The sequence below is a fragment of the Lonchura striata genome, chromosome 11 (genome assembly GCF_046129695.1).
Source record: "Lonchura striata isolate bLonStr1 chromosome 11, bLonStr1.mat, whole genome shotgun sequence".
NCBI classification, from domain to species: Eukaryota; Metazoa; Chordata; class Aves; order Passeriformes; family Estrildidae; genus Lonchura; species Lonchura striata.
The window spans coordinates 15,193,028-15,213,962 of record NC_134613.1 but is presented as its reverse complement, the minus strand read 5'-3'; the positions used below and the strand labels follow the sequence as shown (position 1 = coordinate 15,213,962).

Genomic DNA, 20,935 nt, shown 5'->3' with positions numbered 1-20,935 from the left:
GGAGCAGATTGTACTTGGTTCCAAGGAACTTCTCTTTTCCTTCTGCTAGAAAAAGATCTTAACAGACATAAATACTAAACAATCAATAGGGAAGTAGCAGGATTATTAAAATTACAGTGCAGAGGTGTCATAAAACTAGTATTTTATTCATGCATTGGTTTTGACACCGAAAGCTGATCTATTCAGCAAAAGTGGATTCCTGCTCAAACAAGTGCTAGAACCATCAGTACAGAAGCAGCAACCACTTTTCTTATCCCACAGAAATATTTATTCAGTTTGGTCAGTAAATTATACCAATTTTCAACGCTGAGAATTTGTACTTAGTACAACATCATCTTAATATTGACAACAACCACTTTGCCTTTTGTCAACATACAATGCAAACGATGAATTAACTTGTTCACAATAAATTATGGTGTGATAGATGAAAACAGCTCAAGGACATCATTAACTTAGAAACTGGTTACAGTTAGCTTCACTAACAGTATTTTTTAAAATGGTTTTCAATAGTAAAATCATTGCAGCCAAAGATAAAAAAAAACCCACATACAATAATAGCAAGGAAATGCATTTTTGGAGCAACAGTGAGCTACCAGTAAACACTTCATACAGTGATCTTCAAGGCACAAAGCAAAAATCTGGGTATGGGTTTTTTTGCAGGTTGACAAATCAGGGAAGGTGAAATATTTTTGAATATAAAATAAATACATTTTAAAAAGACGCATACAAAAGTCAGTAAGTCAGTCAAATAGCAAGGCTTTCACAGAATGCCACACTGACAGAACATTTGTGAATCCATTTCAGTCATGAAATCATGTTCACAGCTCAAATGACACAATCACTGAGGCAAGGGAACTATCACTTCAACATAATTAATGGGGAAGAAGCCAGACTCTCCATTTAACATCCCCTCATACCAATTCTCATCAATCTGATTGGTCAAAGTTATGATGTCCCCTTCCTTAAATCCAAGCTCGCCTTCATTTTCTGGCTCAAAGTCATAGAGAGCTTGGCAGCAAGGCTGATCCATGTGCACTGAAGAACCTGCCCCAGTGACAGAAAAAACAACCACATTAATTGAGCTTCCCAGCATCCCACCACCCACTAAGCACAAAGAAAGGGGTCAAAATTGTAGCCGTGCTGTCAGCAACAGCTTTTCCATTGCTTTTATTCATTAACATCTGGTGCTTCTACATATAAAATATGAGATTAGTGATAATAAATTGAAAGCATAATTGTCCCTTAAGTTCAGATGCTACTCCTCTTTCATTCCTAGTTGCCTTCCCTCTCAAAAGGATGTTTATCTCCAACTGAGGGTTTGAGTAATCAGTTGTCAAAACCCATGTGCTCTCTGTGAAGCAGCTGCCAGAGGAATCGGAAGGGCAGGAATTGAGGAAGCAGAAAAGTCAACAGGGGAAATGGCAAGAAAGCCTTTAAACAAACGGCACTGCAGCTCACTGATGGTGTGGGAACACCTCCCAGGGGGCAGGGGCTCCTGTCCATAAACAGCCCTGCAGCCTGAGGCACACTCCTGGATTTTCACACCACACATGCCATAGCACAAGTGAGGTTTCATCCTCCCCTAAGCAGTGACAGTTCTGGGTTACTGCTCCTGAGCTCATGTGCTCCACTCCTTTATTTTACACATCCTCCATCTGAGCTAAGGCAAAGGCTATGGTAGAACAAAGGCACCTCACCTGTCAAATTATTTTAGGGATGAAAACTGTTTTATGATACAGTATCTGGCTGTCCTCGTGATTTGCAATGTTTATCCTAAAAAGATCTTTATTTCAAATCACCTTTAAACATTAAAAAAAAAAGTTAACCTTGTTAACTTGTTAATGCAGTAAATACCTTTTTTAATTATATTCTTATGGAAGAGTATTAATTAGCTTGGATTTGTGGTACCAATATATATGTAACAGTTCATATTAATAAATAATTAGAATACATTTTATTAGAATAATTATGTTCAAATTGTAAAGCTCTACTCTGCGGTCAAGGATTAGTCCATGGTTCAACTGTAGTTCAGCCATAACAGATTTTTTAACAACATACGTAATGCATCTAAGTAAAAGTCTGGTAATTTGAAATACATTTAAAAATGAAGAATAGGAAAAAAGACTTAATGCTGCTGCCTTTTAAAGGACAAGACACCTCTAGAACACTAGTAGTTATATTTAAATTATTCAGGTTGTCTTATTTGGAACATTGCAGCAATACTCAAATATTCCAGTCTTGACTCTCCCAGCTATCCTTTTTTACTGGGTAAACCTGCATGCAAGTGGTAATGCAATACAGATGTAACAGCTAAAATTGCAAAAATGCATTTTAACCTGTTAATCATGGTAACACACAAGAAACTATAAAAGAGAACTGCTTGGGCATTTTCTAGATAAAGGAATTAGGAGATGTCTCTAAAGGAAACCAGCTAAGAACCAGTGGTGATCACTCAGAGAAAATAGACAGGTGAAAGCATCTTTTTAATTGACAATAATACAATTGGGGGCATTAAAACTAGAAAGTAGGAATTGGTTTTCTCTTTCGTGGGTATATTTTACCCTTGATAGCAACAGAAGAGAGCTTTTATTTATAACACTGGAAGAGAAGTGCCAACAGAGTCTAAGCAAACCTTCCCAGAGCAGCACTGTCATGATGCCAGGCTCATCCTCTGGAAGGCTCAAGGTAGTGACAAAGTACTACAAGAAGTGACTAAATCAGAGCTACTCTAATACACTGGTACAGCTGAAAGCTTGGTAGTCATATATTTGCTGAAGGACTCCATGCAGAAAAAGAGATGATGAGCCAGTTGCCCAGCAAAAATGGACTTACGTTTAAAACCAAAAATGGACTGATTGTATTTAAAAATAGCAGAGTTATTTTCAGCCTTTGCCAGGGTAGAAGTGGTACCAGCTCTCTGGAGCTGTCAGCAGCAGAAAGCAGCGATCACAGTAATTGACAGCGTTCCCCATTCACCGGCTGCTCCGACGGGGCTCAATTGTTACTGCAGGCCACTTAATTTCTGACAGTGAGCTACCTGATCAGAGATGGATCACATTTGGTTCATTTTAAGCTCCAGAGAACTGTAAAGAAACGTCTGGCAGCCTGGAAAGGTTTTTAAATAATGGCCACAGCCAGCACAACTAGTTTCACTCCAGGCTGTAGGATCAGTCAAAGTCTTCATTAGAGTGAGGCAGCTGCTGCTACTGTATAATCCAGTGAGACAAAGCTTCCCTGACAAAGGTAAGGGGGCAGCACTGCCTAACACTCTGCAACACACACTGCTTAACATCACAGAACTGCTGGCACCACTCCAGCCTTTTGCTGTCGACTTGCACAAATGTTGCAGAGGTTTCAGCTAAATAAATTGCACTCTTCTATTTCTGCCAACAGGGTTTATATTAATTTGCAACTCCATATGCACCTCTTTTATTTCTCTAGTTTACATCCCCATCACAGTCAAAAAAGAACTTTAATTTCCAGACATTAATTTCCAGACAACTCAGATCTGGACAGCACAAAATCAGGGTAAGCAAGAAGCTGTCTGTGATTCCTGGAGTGTTACAGGATGAAACCAAAATGCTATTCAATGATGGTTTGGGTTTTTTGTTTGTTGTCCCCTAAGGGAGGGTGTTACTGCCTGTACCTGCATCAACTCTGCCTTCTATACCATGCTGTATACATCAGGTAGCAAGACTGTACTTTCATAATCACAAACTGGAAGCTTGCTAAAATAATTAATCCCAGTCTCCCTTATAGCTGAAGTGAATAAGCACTTAGATGCTTATGTTAAATTCCAGCATGTGGCAACCAGATACATATATTTCATATCATAGTCAAACCTGATAAACAAACTGAGTGAAAGGCATGATGTAATACAGCAATTAAAGAGTTCTAAAATGAGCCAGATGATGCTCACAGCTGCAGCTCATTAATGAGGATAACAATGAATTAGAACTAGAGGTTTTTTTAATCTGCATTTACTCAAAGCAGCCAAATAACTCACAACAACATAAAAATTATGTTTATATGAATCTAGCCCTGCAAAAGTGTGCGAGTCATAAGCAGTAATTAATCCTCACATGTTAGAGATTATACATAGGAAAATAGTATTTCTGCTCCAAGAAGTTGATAGTTGAAAAAATAATGTGGAATATGGGAAAAGTAATTTCCATGCTCAGAACTGTACCATGGTACTTGTGCTGAATGTGTCACATCTTGCTTTGAACTATCCTGCAGATCTCCATGGCTTTGCTGAATACCAAGACACTACTTACCCTGAGGGACAGTATCAGAGAAATTAAAGATCTGCATTTTGACAGGGTCAATATGGAAGCAGAGAAAATTAATCATGGAAGGACTTGTTTGAGTAGGATGGGGAGGTCAGTTTCCTAAACAAAAAGAAGGTGATTACAATGCTATTTCCTCATCTCATGGAGACTTTAAGACATTTAGCAGTTTTGCTTAGAACTGCCTGGTTCTCATTTCTAAATAACAGATCATAAAAAAACTTATCTGTTTCATGATTCCAGTTTTAAAAAGGGACAGAAAGGTTTTCCCATTTATAAGCAGGGCATATGGAGCCCACTGCAGTTCACAGAACTCCATAGACAATATTTGAGTAGGAATAGGAAAACAAAAGAGAATGAACAGAGATTTCAGTGACAATTTGTACCTGCTGGGGAGGTAAGCACAGCATCTACACCTTCTCCAGGAGGAAAAAACCAGCATACATGGTCTTTCTAATGTTATTAGCATGTAAGTATGGCAACAATTACATCATATATCCCTATTTCTCCTTTTCATCTCTTTTGTGGTGGTTTTATTTAGTTTCCATTCTGAACTAAGTTTCCATTCAGCACTAAGCAAGTGAAGCAGTGACATCCCCTCATTCAGTGATATGCAAACAGTTGGTGCAACAGTCCATGGATAGAGTCAGTGAATGGAAGTGCCTTGCTCCTTCCCTATATTAATGATCAGAGGTCATTTATTTTCCAGTTTTCACTGAATTTCAGCTCATTAGAACTGAGATTTTTCTTTAACTAAGGGCACTGGAAACAACCTGGAGAAGTCATCATCTGTCTTTCTCCCAAAGGCAGGACTGATTATCCTTAAAGGACATCTTGGAACAACTGCTGGATGACAATGATAAACCATTGTAATGCAGTTTGACACACTAGCTTATATACAGGTGCTGAATCTGAATCTCCTTCCTCGCCTGCACATGCAAAACAGGCAAAAAAATCCCATATAATTTGGTAAGTAGTTGATACTGCCAAAAGATTTTATTGTGATTTTTAATAAAGTTGCTATGTTTTTGCTACTTTCATCCAGATGTGCTGTGAAAATACAAAGTTACTGATCCCTGCAAACACCTCCAATACTTTGCATGAAATGTGTCCTTGTGTCACAGGTCTTAGGAACCTGAGATAATGCACAGAGGGGCTTGTCTCCCTCCAACACACAATTTACAGCAACACAAAAACTCAGCATTCAGGCAGCACAAGGAGCTTCAAACAAATTGAGGAATCAGATCTCGCTGGGTGGATTTATGCTGCCAAACTGCTGCAAATCCCCTTCAGTATGCATTGCATAATGGTTTCCTCTTGTAGCACAGTGCAAGAAAATTAAAGAGACATTAGAAGGAGCATGAAGTTACATCTCCAAGCTTTATTCTTTCACTTTTAGTTCACTCATTTCTCTCCCAACAACCTTCAAAAAGGAACAAGACTGGAGGGAAGAAGAATTTGGACAGTCAGAAAAAAAAAACCCAAAAACAAACCAACAAACCTTCAGGAAAAGATCCTAGATGCCATGCCAAGTAAAGAAAGGAACCTTTGGCTTACTACTCCTCTATTTTCCTTTCAAATAATGTCTATAGAAAAATCTCAGGGTTTTTCATTCTCATTTCTTTGCATATTGTCATTTGGGTTTTGTCTGGGGTTTTCCTTTTGTTTGGGGGTTTTATTGGTTTTGTTTTTAATGGGCTCATCTCATCATACAATGTAGTTATTAAGGAGATAGGACAAAATAATTTTCTTCATGAGATAAGGAAAAGCTATTTCAATGTGTAACATTGCTGATTATTACTATTCACACAACTTTCAAAAGTTGCCTTTTTTTTGTGAAATCAAGAGCCTTGTCAAAGGAAAGGGTCTTAAGCCCCCACCAACAGGTACCTAAAGTACTTCAATTCATACTTTGGTACATAATTTAGAGGACAGTGAAGTTAGAAGATCTTAAAACCAGTAAGAGTGGGAGTAATCTCTCTGGATTTTACATAGCTAATATTTGAGATCCTGTACAGATCATTTATGCTCTGACACTGTGGAGAAAAATTAGCACCTAGTGATACTCCAGACAGTGATCAAACACACCCACTGTAGGCATCTGTCATTGCAAGAAATGAACTGTTTTCTGCAAGTGCCTCTCCCTCTCTCTCTTCCCACCCTCAGTGGCAATTCAGAGACCTAAAAGACCAAGGAGAATGCCACACCTAAATTTCAGATGGATAAGGGTCTGTTGAGAGGAACCCTGATTCACAGTTCTGGAGTCAGATGCACAGATACTGATGCCTGATGGATCTGTTGTTCTCATGGTACAAGAAATATCTCAAGAAACAATCTGGCAAAACATCTAGAGACACATTAATTCTGTGGTGACAGACTCACCTGATGATTTTATGGAAGAACTATAGGCAATCCCATTGTGCTGCTGATTATCACCAATTTCCAGAGTTGTAGTTATTACAGGCTTTGGCTTAAATTCACGCTTAGGCCGACTAGATGCTACATTTATTCTGTAACACAAAGAAGAGCAACAAGAGCTTTACTTAGGAAGAAAGAAGGAAGAAATACTTACAGAAGTTAAGCTCAGGTTAAATGCTCTGCTGTTTGAAAGATGAAGTAAGAAAATCTGCTGGTTCTGATTTTAGGCTTCTTTTGGTTATTTTGGGTTTTGGTTTTATGGCATTGGGCTTTTTGGTTGGTTGGTATGTTTTGGGAGGAGTGTGTGTTTTTTATTAAAAGTTGCTCAATTCTCATGCAATGCTTGAATTTCAACAAATCCCTAATATATTTAATACTTTGGGTCCTGCTGACAAAGGCATAAAGCTTAACAACCTGAGTTTGAGAAGTGATGAGCACCCACAGCTGCCACTGAGTTCAGCACAAGTTGCAGGAAGGAGCTCAACTGCAAATGGCATATGGAGAAACACATCCAGACAGAGGCCAGGGACTGCATCTCACACATAGCCCTTTTATTAGGGAATACTGGAAAAAAAAACATTTCACCAGCAAAACTGTCTAGTACCTCTTGCTGTGTGTGCCCCAGCTGAGAGCTCCTTGTCCCCTGGCCCCTCCAGCTGGAATGGCACAGGGTGTCTGCAGACTCAGCTGCCCCCATGCCAATGCTCACAGCCCCCACAGCCACCCTGAGCTGAAAGCCCCAAGCAGTTCTGACCCTGCCCACACCAGAGTGACACTCAGGTCTCTGGTTCCAAGTGACACATCAATGACAGCAGCATTTCTCCCTTTCCTTAGGCTGACACAACGTACGTGGGCCTTTCATATGTGTGTTAAGCACAGCTCTGTTCCTGGCCAGCTGGCTGGTTCCTTACTGTGCTGTAGAATTTTGTTATACCCCTTCATCTCAATAAAAACAGGCCAATTTCCAAGCAAATCCTCCAAAACACAACTCTAAGTATGCAAGTTGAAATAAACCTCTAAACAAAGGGAGGCTGTCCCCATTAACCACCACAGGTGGGAGAGACTGCACACACTCAGAGCTCCCTGGGCAGATCCTGTGTTACATTAAAGTCTCCCAGCACAGCAAGAAGCTGCCAGGTGGCAGGGGTTTAAAGCCATGGAGCTCAGTCTGGCACAAGGCACAGCAAATGTGTATACCTGGGAGGTGGTGCTACAAGATCTCTTGCTTCAGTGACTTTCCAACATTGAACCTCAGTTGCAAAAGAGGTTCAGCATTTTCTGAGGGGTTCTGTCTTACCGGTTTTGCAGCTTGCTCTGCAGGTCCTCCAAAATTTCTGTGGATTGTTTATGGTAATCTAGTGCTGCTTCTACAAATACAGCCAACTGGCTGACTTGTTCTACCTGAAAGACAGAGGAAAGTAGTTGTAAGGGCTCTGCAGTACATTCAGCAGAAGGATAAACAAACAGATCATTTAAAACAGACCTGGTATCTCAGAAGACCACAGTACCTTGTAGAGGTTGTTGGAAAAGAGCACATGTGATTCTATCAAGAAACTGCCAGTTGGAAACTGAACAAAACTGAGGTGTAACTTCAGTTCACTAACTCAGGGCTGGGTCCTTGAGTCATTTCCTTTCACAATGTGCAAATCCCTTCTGCTTTCAACTTCCAAGCCAGCTGTCTGTCAACACCCAAGCCCAAATAATTTCAAAGGACATGACCCCTCAGCAGGTGAAAGTGGAGCTTTTCTGATCAATGTTGGAAGAAGTTACCCTGTGACAGCTCTTATGACTCAGACCCATTAGTGTTTATTATCAATGTTTACGAAGTGCAGCTCTGAAATGATCTGGACTTACCTCACTAGATGGCAGCATTTATAAACTGATAAATGAAACATGATTTATCTACTTGGACTTAAAACATATTAGCCAATCATTCAAAAATATGAATGATGAGGAAAGGGAGAATGTGAAGGAGAAAGAAAGAAAAAATATTTTTATTCATGAAGTAACAAATAATCTCATTCCCCTAACACAAGCTGAAAAGTTCAAGCTGTATGGGGTATGGAACAGCAACAGATATTTGTCTTCTTCAAGACAACATTAAGAAGACAGACCCCAAGAAGTCTGACATCTTTCCATTCCATCATGATGTTTTCAGACATTGGATCATAAGAAAATATCTGAGTAAACTTTCTACAAGTGTTTTATAGACCCATGGCAGTTTTGTCTTATACTTTGTCTGCTTTTACTCAGCTAAAATGATCATTAAAAATTCTGCCAGGACTACAGGAGAGCCAAACACTGTCACACAGCACAAAGAAATGAAATGCAGAGAACCAAACCAACAGCTGAGACAATCCCACCACAGTCAGGAGAGAGTAATATAAACAGCTGAGGACAACACACAAAGTGCCTGGGGTTTGGACATGTGGTCAGAGAAAATGGATGAAGAACTGTCCAAACAAGACAACTAAGAGCTAGGAGAAATATGGAGCTGTGGATTCGGAGAAGAGAAAGAGAGACTGGGAAAGAGCCAGAGAAACTTAAAGACTAAAAGCTGCTTGGGAAGACGAACCTGGGACTGGCTGTGTGGGAAAGGCAGGAAGATGGATCTGATAAGAAGTGAAAGCAACAGTGTCAATGTGGGAGGTCTGGAGCTGTCTGTGCAAAAACCTGAGAAAGGTGGGGACCAGGATTGAGCCTGGGAAAGGCACCTGGCACGATGGCTGGGAACAAGAGCTCAGAGAATAGATTTCAGGGCAAGAAGACCAAGAGAAGGAGACATTTGGGGAACTGGAAAGGATCAGAAGGAAGTTATTGCACAGTTAAGATCTCCACAAACACAGTGAGACCATCTGGGGTTAGACAACAAGGTTGTAATGAGAAGTTTTGGAAGGACAGACAGACTGGGTCTGGAAGGGGAAAAGCACAGAGTTTTATTTAGACAGAAAAAACAAGAAATGGGTACCAAAAAAAACTTCAGAGGGATATCCAGTTCACCCTCTCCCAAAGGCAGAAATTACTTACACTAGAATGCATAACTCATCTGTTTTCTAGCAGCTGAGCTAAAACAGTTGAATTCCTCCACTCTTTTATCCTTAGTTTGGTGCTCTAACTAATGATAAACAGTACCTGAAACATTTCTCAGCTGTCCATGCAAGACAGAATTACTAAACACACATCCACTGCAACCAGGCAACTGGTAGAACCTACAGTGGAACAGTGCTGAAATTGTTGATAAGAGCATTTTCCAGCTTTTGCTGCCCTCATTAACATACACTGGTAAAACAGCAAGAGGCTTAACTGCCTTACACTATACACTGCTGTGACAAATGTGTCCCACTTACAAACAGTTCAGGAGCTACAGGCTGTTTTATAACTGCATGTGCATAGAGAGACAAGTTGCTTGCAGTTGAATCTTCCCACTTCACAGGTCCTCACTGTTGCAGTTTGCTCACAGAAGACAGCACATTTTTTACTTTGTGTGTTTTCTGTGATGCTGCATCTACAGGAGAAGACAAAACTGTGGAACAGACCCAAATAGGTCCAGCTCTCTTTTCCTACAATTCCATGATTACACAGGAGAAAGCACATCCCGCTATTCCTCTGTGTGTGGACAGAAGAGAGGATTATCCTGACTGGCCACAGCTGCTCCTTATTTAGACATAATTTCATGATGGACTTAGACTCTGAGCCAAAGTCCACATATCTGAGCCCAAGCCACAAACGCACTCTATGGACTTCGGAGAGCCAAAGAGTAATAGTAATGATTTTCCGAGGAAAAATCATTCAGAGACTCCACACCAGCAGGGAAGTTTTGACTGTAAGTGAGCTAAAATTCAGAAACCTCAGAGAGTACATGCCCTTGCTTATATTTTCAGCTGCAGGTCTTGACTGCACCAATTTGCCAGCCTTCACCCTCTCACTGACCAAACTGCATTTTACTCTCAGCTAGTCCCGCTTGGCTACTCTGTGGCCATCTTGTCTGAGTTACTGTATCTCCAGAAGAAATTCTTGAGTTCTCCCATTCTCTGCTGTGCATTGTTCTTCTCTGACAGGGATTTAAAACTCTGAAGAGGCAGAGTTTCTGCTTTCAGACTTTACCTCCTGTCAAGCATGGAACTGGCTTCAACCAATCCCACACATTTGCCCCTCAAGGATGTACTGCAGCAAACAAAGATGCAGCACAGACTTACATCATTTTCTAAGAAATTGAACATGCTTCTTTCAGCCAGTTCCTTTGACTCTTCAAATTTTTCTACTGCTTGTTTAACTTCTTCATCTGGTATCTTTCCAAAACGCTTCTTTTTATAATCATAATCCAAGCGGCGCCCTTCCAGTTTCTTCAAGTGATGCTAAAAGAGAGAACATTTATGAGAAGGACCAAATGGGACATGCCCAAACAAACACATAACAATCTCAAGAAATATCAGTGATGGATGCAAATATATGCAGATTTAAAGAAATACAAGGCTCGGAGACTTGTACAGTTCAACCTTTTGACCAGGCAGTACCAGCTAAGTGTAGGGCCACATACATGAATGAAATTTTAAATAAAGAGCCCTTTGGTAGCAGCCTTGATTTGCCTGTTTTACACACCCACCTCATGGACTTCACTAAATATGGATCAGTATTGATTCTCTGAGCTGTGGAGAGAAGCAGGATCCAACTTAAATATTTGTGTGTCACCATATTCTACATGTAATTCAATTTTATGTCTTGAATTATCTGCAATATGACAAGTAAAAGTTAAAGGGTTCTATTCCACTCATAAACTAGTGCTCCAACAAATCTTGTATTCTTCCTGTCCTTGTTAGGTATCAACTTGACACTTCTAGCTGATAAATCTACACAAGGTTTTCTGTTGCCAAAAATCCTGGGACTGACAGACTCACAGAATGGACTCAAAGTGACAGTACAAAATGCTCATTAAAACTAACATCAAACAATTTCCTTTCATCTGCTCAGAAGAACACAAGTGAAAACAGCCACGCTTCAAAGGAGACAGCTACAGACACTACTGCTATCTTTTTGCTATGCTTTCCACATTCATTTATGTGTAAACAAATAAAATAACTTTCATTTCTGCATTTCATCAGGGTTTTAACTTGCTTATTACCTAAATCCATTGAAATCTACAAACTCAGACAAAGACTGCCTGGATTTCTTTGAATTGTCACATTGTAAACAAAAACACTGAAAAACTTAACTCTGAAGGTTAAAAATGTGTTCCTTAGTGTCCTGTATTTTTTCTTACAGTGGCATATGACACTTCAACATTTTATGACACTATTCAGATCATTCTGTGCTTGCCCTTTCTTAACAGCTGTATTCACTCTCCATTATAAACAGCTTTAGGCTGACAGAGATGGTAAGATAGGATAATCACTAGCAGTAAATCAGAGCCCACTCACATGTTCATAAGCATTAATAAAAATGTTCATTAAAATAAAACAGCAGAAAAATAAAGAATATATTTCTCTTCACTATGCTTGTACTGACTGTACAAGCAATATAGCAAATTGAGTAAGTTAGACAAAGGAGAAATAGTCTGGCATTGATTCTAAGCAGATTTTGTCACTGCTTTGCTAGAGAGAAAATCTATTACAACAAAATTTATTTACCCTATTGCTTTCAATAAAAATATCTCAGGGAACTAGGGTTGATTTGGCTCTGATTATTGCTAAGTGAAGTTCTACTCTGGAAAACTTACCCCAATCTCCTTTAAATCTTTGTCCTGCAATAACTGTAGAGGATCAATAAAATTTTGTTTGACATTAATATCAAGAGAGTCCTTCACTTCTGCCATTTGCTTCATGCTCTCACCAGCATCCAGTAGCGCAAGGCCTGTGGTAAAGAACAGGCTTTTATATCTCAAGATATGTAAAAGCAAAAAATTTGTCTTTTAAAACAGACATTTCAAATAGGTATCTTTGTATCTGCTGCAGTCCCTTGAAGAGTAAAAAAAGAAAATAATGCAAGTTATGATTTTTCTCTATACAAAACTGGAACTAGAAAAGTTTTGCTCTGAATTACATTTTGGATTTTTGTTTTTCCCCAACAGCTATCATGGGAAAAAAAAAATTTCTCCCAACTGTACACAGGTCATTACTAAAAAAAAATAAATATCATCCAGTGTTACTGTTTATTTCTTTCTACAATAATTTTCCCCTTCAAATTGAGTAGAGCCATCTTTATATAAAAGTTAAAAGAAATAAACTGCTTTTAAGAATCACTCTAAATTATTTAGGTTTGTTGACTTAGAAACTAAAATTCTTAATAATAGGAATGATCAGACAGCATCAGTAACAGTGTTACCAAACCCACCTGCAACAGAGACAGACAAATATGCAGGAACATTCTGCTTCTGAGCTGTATCAACCATCCCCTGATACCTGCATTTAACCTTACCTCTTACCTGCAGTGGCCAACTACACAGGTTATGTCAGTGAGTAATACTTTGCAAAGGACTTTATGCTGAAATATTGGCAGAGGAGATGCACCAACTCACCAAACATAGAATCATCGCCCAGCTCTCTGCCATACCGTATCATGCAGTCTCCCAGGAGTCCCTCTGTCTGGGGGTAGCCTGTGGTTTTAACTTGTCCTCTGATCTTTGACATAGTGTTCAGCATTCCCAGCTTGGCCCTGTATGCTAAGAGGGACATAGAAAAAGAAAAAATAATAATAAAAAAAAATTATTAAACAGTTTTTCAACTTAACTATTTAAAGCAATAAATTATTTCACAAGCAAAGCCACAAAGCTCATCTCATACTGGTGATTTCTGTATTGTCAGTACCTCATAGTAGTAGTAGTACCTCATTTGAAATAAGATTTCATTCAACAATATAGGTCATATGAAACTAATTTTTATTTCCAACTGAAAAAGCATCATTTCTCCAGGCAAATATTCACCAACACTCATATTCCTTTCAATAGTCCTGATTGTGAGCTCCTTGATTCAAAACACTAAGGAAAGCAAATGCAGGATACAAGCACAGCCAAAGCCTCTCCCTCTTGCTCAGAACTTTTCAGAACTCCACACAGAAACCTCACAATGATGACCTTATTAGCTTTTATTTACCTAAAATTAATTCCAAGTAATAAAACAATGTTCGTCAAAATCCAATACCTATTTTTCCTATCCTACCTGGATTTGGCTGAAGATACTCTGTGGATTTGGACAGAAGCTCTGTTACAGCTTTATTAGTAACATCAATTTTCTGGAAAAGAAAATTAAGTCCACTATGAACATTAAAAAATACATAGAAAGACAAGGGCAATTAAAAAAAAACACATGTACCAATTGTAAAAGCAGAAGCCAGCACAAACCTTGTTTAATTTGCAACACAACTCATCTGTGGATAGAAAACATGCCTATTTCATGTACATGAACGTGAATTTAAACTAAAGTATATAATTTTTTACCAGGAGAAAATATGGCCCAAGTAGTCAGGTTTTTATCATTAATTTTATAAGATGCAAAGGCTTTGTGATACTTACAAAGCCTCACTAACACCACAGACTTCTCTAAACTCCCACACAGCTAGGGGAAGGCTCCTCCTGATGCTCTGCACCCTTTTTGGAGGAATTTCTCTTCACTGTCGAAAGGTGTCAGTGGAACCCGATACAGCCTTTGTGGATGTCTCTTCTCCCTTGGCTGAGCTGACAAGGCTCAAGGACAAATTTGCATTTATCCTTTTATCTTTCTGTTTGGAAGCACATTATAGGGTTTCCTCCCCCAGGTAAATCTACAATACCATTCAACCACTTGAAACATGAAATATTTTTGATTCTGCAATAGCTTAATATTGAAAAACATAATGTGACTTTTCTTACCCTTTCCATCTCTTGAAATTCCTCATCTAACTTTGTTCCTTCTGCTCCACTTATTTTTTCACTGAATAGCTGTAAAAAAAAAAAAAAAAGGTATTGCTATTTAATGACAGGAATTGGCTTGTTACAGAAATTTACTTGTTACGCTGAGAGTTACAGGAATTTACTCCAGATCAGAAAATAGCCAGCATCCATTTGAGGTAACAAAATTAAACTGTCTTAGAAATGAAGCCTTCCCTTCAAGAGACGCAAGGGTACCTGATACAAATTTAGAACAAGCAAACAAAAAAATGCTTTCTCATGCTTCAAGAGTTTGTAGCCTACAGGCATGACCTACACTGCAGATTTCAGCACAGGGACCAGAGTCTGACTGCAGGTAAATCCACAGTAACCTTTTCAAGTGTGTCTCTGCAGCTTTGTACTTCTGAGTGCCTTCTGGCCCTGTGTGCCAGTATGTTCAGGGATGTAACTCCCATTCCTGCTGCTGGAGTTGTGTGCAATTCTGTGGAAGGAACAGACTCGTGAAAAATGCTTCACTGTGATTCAGATGTGAGACTGAGCACCTTTATGATCAAAACAAGAATTGCCAGGTGTTCTTCAAAAACTCAAACCCGCAGTTTCATATCTATTTCAGTAAACCTTCTGAAAAGGCTAAAAGTTAACCAACTTTTGTCTAAAAACCCCAGGCTGTCAGGCCTGACTGTGGTCCTCACTGAGTAAATCATGGCCAGGAATAAGCCACGGAGCAGAACTCGGCCGTCTGCTTCTTGCAGTGCATGGTACCTGCACTGTGACAACATGAAAAGGAAGCCAGATCCTCACCCAGTGTGAAACAGCCTTTGAAAGCATCCCTCCACTATGACAGTGATTTAACACATATTCAACATTAAATTCCTTCAAAAATACCTAACAGTTCTTTGTTTTAATTGGCTTTTATTACTGAAACTGTAACAGCATAGTATGAAATCCAGGCCTAGCTCACTGACTGCTGCTGGTCCCCAAACCAGTCCCCAATAAAGTGTTTTGTTTGTCCTCGGCACCTTCTAAAAGGGAATTCATCTCACTGAATTAGAAGGGCCTTGGGGACTTGCATAACCTGAAAATGGGTCAGGGCTCCCAGCAGTGCAATGGTTCCCTGTTCTCGGTCACTGCCTGCACGGCACAGGTGTGGGGGAGGACACTGCCCTGCCAAAAACCAGCAAGGAGCTGATGAAGCAGAGCTGGGAGCTCAGCAGTGGCTGACCTTGCATCAATATCACTGCTACCACACAGAGAGAAGTCCTGCTTAAGGGAAAATGTGAGTTCAAAGAGAGACGTACAGCTAATTATTTCTACTGGCTTTACAGCAGCACTCACAATCTTCATGCTTAATATGCCAAGCAGCACACACACTTGTCAGGATCATTTCTCTTCCAGAGCACTGACAGAACAAACACAAAAGCAGATAAAACAGATGGCAAAGCCCAAGCACCAGTGAGTTCCTGTAGGTCAGCATCTTGCTGCTGTAAGACATGACAGCAGAGGAGTGACCTGAGGTTACACACGGAGCAGGACACTGCCCTGGTCTCGGCAGGAATGTCTGAGGAGTCCTTGAGCAGACAGAGAAAGGTACCTGACAAGGCTGCATGAAAAGCAACAATTCCTGCCAGGAGTTCTGCAGCTCTTCCACAATAACAGTTTCTGTCTCCTTTCACTGTTAATTCCAAAAATAATCAATGCCATTTTCCACAGCCTCACACATGTCTTCTTTCTCCAGCAGGCAAGGAAGAGATCTGTGGTTTCCAAAATCCCTTTTCAACGGCTGAGTGCAGTGGGGGAATTACCCTTCTCAGGCTTAAGTTGCAAAACCCACATTCATTAGAAGCCCATAGCTGTCCCATTACAGATAATCCATTTATATGCAGGTGAAAAATAAACCTAATGAAGTAACATGATTGTTTGACTGTCAACGTCAAGTATATTTTACAGTGACTTGTGGATGCAACTCTTCATAGCCAGCCATGGGATCTGCAGACACTGTTTCATACAGACTCTGAAGTCAACCTAACACACACCTACACCTGGGGAAAAAAGTACTGATCATAATAAAAATCATTTTGTTAAAAAGCTTTCCCAGTTCTATGCAAAAATTAATGATACTGCAATTTGTAGCCCAAGGACACACTTCTTCAATGGTATTTACCCTGAGCTATAATGGCCTTTGAAAAACGACACTCCATAAAGAATGATTCCTTAAAGTCTGTAAAAACTGGTAGAAAGTTCTAATGGTTATAATTAAATTTTATATCTCTACAGCTTATTTTATATTGGTATAATTGGGAATAACTTTATTACTCTCACATTTAGGAACAAAAAAGCTTTTGTTCTGATCATACTGATTTTAGGAGTTGTAAAACTAGTATCACCCTTCTCACAATTAAAAGTCACAGGATACCAAATTAATTATTGAAAATGGATGCACAAAAGAGACAGCTGCTGAGTTTTAGTTCCCTGACTATTTGCTGAGCATCATTTACATGCTTTATATCAAGCTGCAAAATGCTTTGGACATAAATAGAGGATGCCCAGCTGAGGGGCAATATCTATCAGGCATTACGAGCCACCTCATCAAAGACAGAACTGCTGCCACCACACAAGGCAAGGACTCCAAGGGAGCCTGGAATTTCTTCTACAGGAAGAATCCTTCATCTCTGAATTCAGAACCTGGGCAACATGGATTCATCACCATTTGACTAGACAGGACCACAGTTCATGTCTGTGAAAAAAACCAGTTCCCCCCAGGGAGGCCAGCACCCCTTTACTGTTCCTGCAGGTCAGAAGCCAAAGCCTGTCATTAGTCCTGTTTCTGGTGAAGGTAACTAGCCTTCCTCTGGATCAAAACCTACACTCAGAGAACAGCTCTGCATTAGGAAAGATTTATTCTGTTCAACTCCCTCTATCACACGTGTTAAGAGTTAGTGAGAAAAAGAAAAAAGCAACAAATCTTAATTATTAACACAAAAATATTTTCAAATCAGCCATCTGTATTATCACCTTTCATCTGAAGTTACACACCACAGTAAACTACCTTCAATGGTAAAACTTGCATGTTCTATATAAGACCTTTTTGCCTGAAGAAACATTGCAATTTGTACACAAATGCTCCTTGTTTGTCACTTCTTGCTTGATCCTACTGGTTTTCTTAAATTGAAAAATTAAATATGACGCTGTATTATAAACAGTCTGAAAGTCTCTGGTGGGCTTATGTAGAATTTTATAGGAAAAAAAAGTGCAATAAAACAAATAGGCTTTGAAAGAAACCCCTCCAGTTATTATGATTTCTATTTAGTTATGTATATCCAGCTACAATTCAAAATACAGCCTGCAATTTTGTTACAATCTTAAAGACTAAATATTTATCTGCTAAGGCATTTATATTCCAAGAAATTCTCTGAAAAAAAGGTTTTTCTATAAATCTAATATTCAGATTCTTTTTCTAATGATACTTTTTTTGTTATTCTATTTTTTTCAGATAATATCATTTTCTTTTATGTATTTTGTTATGATGAAGCATTGCCTCAACCCTGGCAGTGTTCAAAACCTGGAGAATGCCTTGTGTTATCTGGTCTAGGAGGAGGCATCCCTGTCCATAGCAGGGGGTTGTGGGACTGGATGATCTTTAAGGCCCATTCCAGCCCCTTATCACTCTGATTTCATGAACACAGCAGTGAGCTGTCCATGCTTTAAAGTAAAGTCTACAGCTCACCAAAACTCTAAACTAAAAACACCTCAAGATTTAAAATAAAAACACTGAAAAGTTATGTTAAAAATATTAAGATTTATCCCTATTGCACAGGAATAGTACATTTCCCCATTGTTATTTGGATTATAACAAGCTTCAGAAAAATGCCATATTTTACTAGTGTTTTGTACAGCATATCCACTGAATTACACTAGGTTTTCATATTCCACTATAGAAGGTTACTGAATATAAGAAGCTGCCAAAAATATCCCAGATCAACAGAGAGCTGATAAAACTCTCAAAACAATTACCCTATTTTTTTTTTAATACATCCACTGGGTATTTTATAATACAAGTCAATGGGATTCTTGCCAGCCAATACTTGCACACATGCTCTGACCTTCTGTTTCACTTGTTTTGCCCTTCTTTTGCAACACTTTAACTAGGATTGAACCATCACAGTTCTTTTGTTGTTATTCAGCTACTGTTGAGAGAAGAGGCTGGCCAGCAAAACTCTCTTGTACATACCTGTCCAGGAAATCAGCTCATGCTATTTAAAGGCTGAACAAAAGGTATCATATTCTATTAAAGGCTTAAGAGCTTTTAATGACTCTTTACCAAGTTTCAGCATTTATTTTGTTCTGAAGGACTAGCTGCTGAAATTATCTGTTGAAACTTTAATGGCATAGAAGATTCCTACATTTGTCATAAATATGCACGCTGTCAAACCCATGAGGCAAAACCTAGATTTTTTTTTTTATTCTGACAAAAAAGCCAAGGCTATGAAAAGATTTTAAATTTATTTCCTTCTCTCTCTAAAAAGGAAGCAAGCAATCAACTGGGAAAATGGATAGATTCATCCCAAAGTTAACACACAGAGAGCCAGGAAATAATGTAACTGCATGGCTACATTTCCCATAGAAACAGAACTGGGCCAAACTGCACAAATGCATTAAATACATTTTAAATACAGTACTTAGTACAAAATACTACATTCCAGTACGGTTAACACACAATAGTTATGCTTCTCTTAATAAATCATCCAACGTTCCAGCGATTTCCCTGCAGCCATGTAAGTGTTTGACTTGGTTTAATGCAACGTGACAAAACTAACAGCTTTCTCAATGATCTTATTTAAACCTGTAACAAACAAAGGGAAGAGTAAGGTGCCTGGCCAGACAAAGTTGAATCTCCTTGCAGTATTCAAAATCTGAGGGGAGGGAGAGATTTTCTTCTTTGTCCTCTTCCAAGCTGTTCTATCAGATTAGAGACAAACACTTCAGCCTCTTTTCTAGATCAAAAGTAGTTTAACCTCAAATATCTGTAATTCTCTGTTTAGTGCTTCCAAATTCTACTACAATGCTATGCATATTACTTGTTTTTCTTCTTTCCTGATTCTTGTATTTCATATAAATTGCCAACTCACATGCACAAAAAAAAAAAAAGGTTACCACTAGTTCATGTATTGCAGACCACCAAGATCTTGACCCACAACACAGCTTAATGTCTTGCATCTTAGTAAACATTTAAAGGAATACACACCGGCAGAGGCAGCTGCACAAAGCTCGCCACCATGATAGAAAAATATTTCTTAAAAAAATGAATATTCTTCTTTACTAACTAGGTGATTGGGCAGCTATTAGGCATCCCTGTGATTGATTTCTAGAGATTTTTTAAAGGTCTGGATGCTCAGAAGAAAAACAGTGCCACATGCTGAGGAACTGAACTATGATACACATTTTCAAATTCAGATCTAAACAAAAGACTAAAGAAACACAGTACTTGTCTCTTGGGTACAAAATAATCTCCAAATGAAAATAGCAATATATACCTAAATAGATATTTTCTCCTAAAATACAACAATAAAGAAAAAACCAAACTATGCAAGTGTACTGGTACTTGGACCTTTCCTTTTAATTAAACTGACATAGCTAATTCTATCCTAATGCTTTGGAGAAAATACATATCCCTCATTTTAGATGCTAAGCACTCAACAATGGCAGGAACTCTGGAGTTACCTCAATACCTTGTGTTTTCAAAGGAAACAAAAATTCTCTTGCTCTGATGTACTTTAAAGGAAAAAGATTTATTCTACACTCCAAAATAAATAGAGGGCCTACTACAAAGTGCAGATGTTTTTGTCACGCAGACACAGAGCACTCTGGCTCACCTCCAGCAAATCATTTGAAGTTCATCCTCAGTAGGTGCTAAAGTGCTTTTCTGGATGGAGCCCTGAGTGCTCAGCACCTCCGTCTCAAGCGCAGAGGGTCATCACCTTTACATGAAGCATTTTGGAACTTTTTCTTCAACTAAACTTTCAGCTAACAGTGGCACAGATTTCCACAAAGCATTTGGTAAAATGGTAGAAAAGGTTTCTGACAGCAGCAGCAGAAACTGTTGTTTTTTTGTTTTTGTTTTTTTTAAATTAATCAAGCAGCTGAATTGGGTTCTACTGCTATTTAATCAAAATTATGGTGTGCAAGAAGCTGTGCCCTAGAAGTCAAATACTTGTTATTGCTCCCATGGCTGCATAAGTGCTATAAAATATCTCTGAATTTAACAATGCGTGTACAAAGGTATTTAAGAAAGCGCAGCTTTCTCTTTTGGTAACGGTTCATACATAATTATAAAACATAATAACATTCTGGAATTCATGCGAGACGTGATTAA

At 38.9% G+C, this 20,935-nt stretch overlaps 1 protein-coding gene across 7 annotated transcripts in view; it reads right to left on the bottom strand.

The window, feature by feature from the left end:
* Positions 1 to 125: 125 nt before the first annotated feature.
* SH3GL3 (SH3 domain containing GRB2 like 3, endophilin A3) overlaps positions 126 to 20,935 on the bottom strand; it is a 56,838-nt gene continuing 36,028 nt past the window's right edge. For all 7 annotated transcript variants that reach the window (XM_077785911.1, XM_021537569.3, XM_021537570.3 and 4 more), the window contains 8 exons: positions 14,548 to 14,616; positions 13,859 to 13,931; positions 13,219 to 13,362; positions 12,421 to 12,554; positions 10,904 to 11,062; positions 8,005 to 8,108; positions 6,672 to 6,799; positions 126 to 1,044 (listed from right to left, as the gene is read on the bottom strand). In XM_077785911.1, coding sequence (XP_077642037.1) covers positions 839 to 1,044; positions 6,672 to 6,799; positions 8,005 to 8,108; positions 10,904 to 11,062; positions 12,421 to 12,554; positions 13,219 to 13,362; positions 13,859 to 13,931; positions 14,548 to 14,556 — 957 coding nt within the window. In that variant the 5' untranslated portion in view covers positions 14,557 to 14,616 and the 3' untranslated portion in view covers positions 126 to 838. The remainder of the gene's footprint in view (positions 1,045 to 6,671; positions 6,800 to 8,004; positions 8,109 to 10,903; positions 11,063 to 12,420; positions 12,555 to 13,218; positions 13,363 to 13,858; positions 13,932 to 14,547; positions 14,617 to 20,935) is intronic.